The following is a 6,801-nucleotide window of genomic DNA, read 5'->3' as shown; positions in this document are numbered from 1 at the left end:
CATCACATAAATTGAGCACAGATCAAAGTCTAGGTAAAATTAGACGCTAACTACATCAGATATTGTTCAGAACTACTAAATTAGGTATGATGATTAGCAGTTTCTCAGAAAATTATTGACTCTAGAGAGATATAGTAGCATGGAAAAGACAATTATTTTAAGCACCGACAGAACCAAAGCACCCCTTGTATCAAAGATAGGAGGACGAGTTTATTCACATTTCATTTGATAGCTAGAGGCAAACTGAAAGCTAAACAGCGGTAATTCTAAAGATTTCCATAGGAAAAATAGAAATATCTCCTATGTTACCTCTAATACAATGATATGTGGAAGTATCAACATAATTTCATAGTCATCGGTCTGAATGCTGCATGAAAAGCATAAGCCAGATGAAGGAATGGGAAGACCTAGAATGTAGAAGAGTATAACACGAGTGATTCAACATAATTAGATAGAAGTAAATGCAATCATCAAAGAGCGTCAAGCTCCAAACTAAAATATCCTATCAAACAGTCCATGAAATGATTTATTCACAAACCATTCCATTTTTTTTTTTATACAAATAAGGAGTTAGACCGGTATCAACAACAATGCCTCAAGTTAGGTATGATATACATTGCAGCTAATAACTTTTGAGTATATAGGAAAAGCTGCTTTCAATATATAATACAAACATTTCTTTTTATCTCATTTACTCACTGTCAATGGTGAATACAGTTTCAGTCTGCAGCAATTTCATTGTGATCAACGCCTACATGCAAGTTATATGTGCTCGAAGCCCCACTTTAATTCACCAGAATAAGAGTAAGGGACTCTTAAGGGTCAAATTAAGATCTAACTTTTGCAAGTCGGGCTCTTATTTCTTCTAGTTCTTCTTCATCATCAACGCCCTCAGCAATGGCTTCTTCCTAAAAGAATCAAAAGAACATTTTACATTTTTTCTACTTAAAAGAAGCAGCTGAAACTGGGTTCATTACCCCATGTCAATATTTCACACGTACCTCCTCGGTTGTTCTTGCTGTCTCAGCTGATTGCTTCACTCTCTCCTTCCTGACTGTTTCTGGTAGCTGTGCAGCAGTCTCACCAGCTATAGCAGTCAAGACCTTGTCAACTTCTTCCTCAATTTCCTCTTCAATGTCTTCCGAGTCCAGTGCATTGTCAACAGCATCATTCACAAATTCTTCAATCACCCCTGCCTGCAAATCATAAGCAAAAACAATAACAATTACAGGAGAAGTCAGCCATAATATAAATACAATTACCAAAAATTTCTTTAGTTAAAGTGAAGAAATGGCAACTAAAGCAACATGCATGCATAGAAAGCAAGCATAAACACATTCCGAGACCATAATATACTGAAGAAAGAATAATCTACTTTCCTACTGTCTTTAAACTACAACATGCGAGTTCCAACATAAAAAAAAAATAATAATAACAGAAAAAGAAAGAACTTCATTTCATTCACTCTTAAATGAAAGAAAAATCTCAAATGAAACAACCTTGGTCATTTCTTTGCTAAACTCTAGCATTGTAGCAGCCATTTCTGGAGCCTTCATGAGATTATTGACAAGCTTCATCACCTCAGCACTCTTGGATAAATGGCCCACTGTACGAGCAATTGCTGCAATATCAACCGAAAAAAAGTAAAATAACAAAATGATTACAGGAAATTGAAAAAAAATAGCAGGATCCATTCCAAATGACATGCAGTTAAACATAGACAATAAGCTCACACAAGCTACATTATTTACTTGACATGGCAGTCATACAGTGTATGTACACATTTTTCTACTTATGTATGTGGCACATGGGATGCACGTGCCTGCATTCCAATGTGATTATTTTCTTCACCTAATATGTTGAAAAAAAAAATAATAATGCAGGGTAAAATAGTGATAAAAGAGAGAGAAAAAAGAGGATGGTAGGGGGGATTGAACAAGTGGAAAGCATCTTCACTTTAAATTTTATAGTGATGGCAGAGAGAGGGAGACACCCAACAGATGTACTGGCATTTCATATCATTACAGAAAATGAAGCAAACCACAAACACATGGATAAGCAGATCATATATTCATATAACCATTAGAATAAGAAAGGCCATGGCTCTATTATCCTGCAGTAGCTCAAATTTTACAAAAAGAAATTCAGTGAACTTGTGCAGCATAAGCCAGCTAGTTGAGATAGGGAATGAAAGAAATGATAAGTTCAGAATCTAAACCAACGGCAGATATAAGCACCTTCTTGATATACATGGAAGAAAGAGGAATATTTTGAAGAAGATAAGCACTAGGTCCTTGAACATTAATAGCAAGTCATATCAAACATACAATAACAATAGCAAACATGAAAGATCAATATCCAACAATTATACAGGTCATATGACACAAGACTATAGAAAACATATCACGTAAAAACATAACTACCAAACATTGCACAGTACATGTCACGAATGCATTCAAAAGGATGGGAAGGACAAACTAAAAACATCCTTGAGAGTTGACACATGAAGAACCAAAATACTCATCCTTCAAGTACAAGTTACACCTTATGCATTTCATCTTTCCCATAACACATTCAATCTTAGATAGTCCCAGACAACAAGAATCTCCAACTTCATAACTGAATAAGATTTTTGGTCTGTTTTTATAATTGCATGAGGAGAAGCATTCTTTGTTGATTAACCACTTCCTCAAGAGAAGCCAGCATATGAAGGAAGACTGCTTGCCCCTCATCTAACCTTATATCACTCCAAATCTCTAAAGTGCAATCACCAATTGAAGAAAAATTGCTCCAACAGAACTGAATGGCGAGAAAGCATCCGTACAGCTGATCCCAATTAGTTTGAGATTAAGGCAATTAGTTGTTGTTATTGTTGTGTGTGTGTGTGTGTGTGTGTGTGTGTGTGTTTATGAGAGTCTCACTGTCTGACAACCCCAACCAGAATCTATCTACCATTAAACCACTTGAGCAAAGACCAAGCAGCATAATCTGCATGCTGAAAATCATAAGAAATCACAACCATACAAATTGACTATCCGCATTATGGATATTTCACCACAGGATTTTAAAGAAGAATGTCATTATCCCCATCATCTACACCCAAGAGACACCCAAAAAAAAAAAAAAAACTCACTAGCCAGGTGGATGGGCACTTTATCCATCCTGCTTTACTTGTACAAGCACAACTAACACACTAACACCTCCATATTCTCTCACCCCTTAAATAATCTCATACTGGTTAATTACAAGTATCTTCCAACCTCTAATAGTGGTATTCCAAACAAGAGCTATGCAGGCTACGGGTTTCTCCCTGCATTGCAAGGATACCATTTCCAGGGTCGAGCCCATGGCCTCCAGCTCGCAATAGAGCAACTTTACCATTGGACCAAGGCACACCCCATCTTCCAGGTTCCAACCAGTAATGCAAATATAAAACATATTTCAACAAATCCATTCCTTTTACTATTAAGATACATTGCAGTTAATGTATATAAGCAATTACACCACCTGAATTCACAAACTTACACTAATAGATTACAATCCTTAGAGGCAATAATAGACCATAAACTAAGCATGAGATGAAACATACCCACACTTTCACCAAGGTGCATTGATATTGAATTCATTTGTGCCTTATTTTCATAAAGTCGGTTTACTGTTCTTCTAGATCGCACAATTTCCTTAGCAAGTGCCTGTAATAAATTACAAAATGAACATAAAAATAAAGAAGGAATAAGACCATTGCATGTTGCATGCTAGTGCTTGACATTCCAAATAAGCACAAAGTGAGGTCACATGGTCAAAAGAGAGGGTTATCCACTGTCACATAACCTAACTATTGTACCACATTGTTTTACTTTCCACATACATTGTCACCAAACTAGGGTAGGGAGGTGGAATGCGCATTCTCCAAAAGTGCCACAAGATGTTAACTATTAATCAGATCATTTAACAAGTATCAACATGAAGTCTAGTACTTTTCTTCACAAGAATCACAGCTGAGCCTAATGCACTTCAAGAAAGCAAAAAAATCAAAAGTGAAAAATGTTGTGTGAGGCAAATGTACCATAACACAAATTATGAACAAAGCAACATACTACTGGCCACACTGTGGAAGAGAAGAAGAAGAAAGACAGACTTTGCTCCTTCAATAGCATAACCCGTGGATCCAGCGTCAATATATAAAAAAATAAATAATAAAATATTATTAAAAAATTAACTAAAATTCATGTATCAATTTACCACACGTACAATTATCATATTTTATATTGATAAACTTAATTATTGAAAAAGTTATAGCAGAATATTGAATGCAAAACATTTTTTTTCTTAAATAATTTTAAATTTTATGAAAAAGGATTCAATAATTAAACTTATATATATATAACGAACATTAAAAAAAGAGGGGATCAATTGAACCCTCATTTGACAATGTAAATCCGCCACTGAGCATACTCAGCATCTCCTTCAAGAAACCACACGTATTTATTTTGATTATGGTAAAAGCACTAAGCAGCAGTACCTTAGCAGAAACCATGTCATTCCTCTTGGCAGCATCTCTGATTGCTTTTTGTACATTTTTCTCTTCTCTCTGTATATCTACAATTGAACCCAGAATAAATCCATGAAAATAAAGCCAAGCCAAAATACATGGTACCCACGAACCAAAACCCCAGATCCATGTAACGAAAACAACCCATCAAATACAAACCAAAAAAATGGAGAAAAATCAGAAAAATAGCGGGATTACCTCGGATTTGGCGCTCGATGTTGCGACACTCTTGACGGAGTCTACGCTGCCAATCTCTCAATTGCTGCTGTGGGTTTGGTTTCGGCTTTATAATGTTCATCACTTTCTCCATTATCTTCTTTTGGGCCTTTTTTCTCTCCTTTGCTTCTAATGGGTATATGATTGCTTAGAATCAAAATTGCGTCGATTGATCAAACTTCAATCCTTTCGGGTTTTTGTCTGTGAACTTCAGGTCTGAGCAGTGAGCATTGTCCATTATAACCCAAAATTGAAATCAGTTTAACTTTGAGGTTCGGTTATCCAATTTAAATGATTCAGTTTAATTAGTTATTTCATTTCGATTTTTTTTCGGCTTTATTTCTTTTAAAAAGAATGAATTTTTTAAATTAAAAAAAATAATTAAATTAATTTACATCAAGAAGAATAATATTAAAAATTTAAATTATTAATAAAAATACAATTCTAACCTTTTTAAAAGATTGGTTGGGTAGAAAATTTAAACGACACATAGCAGAAGGAGACATGTGTCGTTTTATTGATTGAACTACTGTTATTTGTTTGTGACCCCATTAGAGAGTTTTTCTTTTTTTTTTTTTTTTTTTTTTTTTTTGAATTTGTGATTTTGAAGTGTGGGCTCTGCTTGGGCTGGTAACAGCAAAGTGCCTTTTTGGAATGTAATTCATAATCTATTTGGGCTTTCATGTGGCCCATAATGTTTCTTTGAGAATGGTTAAAATTCTCCAGACTTTGCCTTTGTGCAGGTTTTTAATCCCTTTTATTACTAAAAAGAATTATTTTTTTTTTAAATTAAAAAGATTTAAATTTAAAGGAGGATTATTTTAAATCATATAAATTATTAAATTAAATTTTAATTTAACAGTATTTTGAAAAATTATTTAAATTTAAATTATTTCAATTCGAATATAAAATTTAAATTAAAGTAGAATTAAAAAAATTATTATCTCTATCAATGCTTGTATGGTATTTATTTTTCTAAATTAAAGTATTACTTAAATACTGTTAAAAAAATTAATTTGAAAAAGTAATTTATTATTTTTATATTTTTATAATTAAAATTTATTAAATTTAATTTAAATTATTTTTTTATATTTTTTAATAAATATATTTAAAAAATATTTTTTTTACCAATAATTTCAATAATAATATCAAATAGACCCTCAATCATTGAGATTATATACCTATACCCTTACATCAAAAATTTCAAATCCATCCATCACAATTTTACAATCTACATCAAGATGATACAATTGTTGCAAGAATTGATTTTTTTTTTTTTTTTTTTGCATGCATAGTCCTAATTATTATGCTGGTTAGGAATCATCTGTCAGATTGATGCCTACCTCCGGTCTAGTCTCATCTTTTTTTCTTTTCTTTTCTTTTCTGTAGTATTATTTCCTTTTGCTTTAATTTGCTCAGAAATTATTTGTCATCATCTTTGAAAATGTTGATCAGTTACCTTTGGACATGTAAAGACCACTAAGAGAAAGAAAAATTTTGGTTCTCTTAAAAATGAAATGACAATCTAATTAAATATCTAGATTTTAACAAGTTTATCTTCATTTGATGAAGATTCCAACGATATTTTTTTTTTCTTTTTTCAAAAGCTTTTCTAGTTTGATGAAGACCATAGGACACCTCTCAAACTCTTAATGGGATGATAAGGATGTCTCTCTTTCTCACTCTAAAGTTGTTTATATATATATATATAATGAAGATTCCAACGATATTTTTTTTTTCTTTTTTCAAAAGCTTTTCTAGTTTGATGAAGACCATAGGAAACCTCTCAAACTCTTAATGGGATGATAAGGATGTCTCTCTTTCTCACTCTAAAGTTGTTTATATATATATATATATATATATATATATATATATATATATTAACTTAGAGAGAAATTTTTTCTGAATATTCTTCTTTTTCTGAGAGCTTTAGGCTCCTTTGTCTCTGTTGTTTTAGCGGCTTCCCCTGTTCCTTAATTACCTGGTCATGAGTCTACCTTCTCCATCAATAGGTGAGTTGTAGATAACCTTTC

The 6,801-nt window shown here is 32.7% G+C and overlaps 1 protein-coding gene across 1 annotated transcript; it reads right to left on the bottom strand.

Moving 5' to 3' along the window:
* Nucleotides 1–502: 502 nt before the first annotated feature.
* LOC110634069 (vacuolar protein sorting-associated protein 24 homolog 1) lies at nucleotides 503–5,042 on the bottom strand. The gene is made up of 6 exons (XM_021782957.2): nucleotides 4,751–5,042; nucleotides 4,523–4,599; nucleotides 3,590–3,692; nucleotides 1,500–1,621; nucleotides 1,002–1,196; nucleotides 503–908 (listed from the first exon to the last, which is right to left on the bottom strand). The coding sequence occupies exons 1-6, from the start codon at nucleotides 4,860–4,862 to the stop codon at nucleotides 828–830; spliced, it is 690 nt and encodes a 229-aa protein (XP_021638649.2). The 5' UTR covers nucleotides 4,863–5,042; the 3' UTR covers nucleotides 503–827.
* Between the last annotated feature and the right edge of the window lie 1,759 nt (nucleotides 5,043–6,801).

This window comes from Hevea brasiliensis, chromosome 1 (assembly GCF_030052815.1).
Source record: "Hevea brasiliensis isolate MT/VB/25A 57/8 chromosome 1, ASM3005281v1, whole genome shotgun sequence".
Taxonomy (NCBI): domain Eukaryota; kingdom Viridiplantae; phylum Streptophyta; class Magnoliopsida; order Malpighiales; family Euphorbiaceae; genus Hevea; species Hevea brasiliensis.
This window is presented reverse-complemented; position numbering and strand designations above follow the sequence as displayed.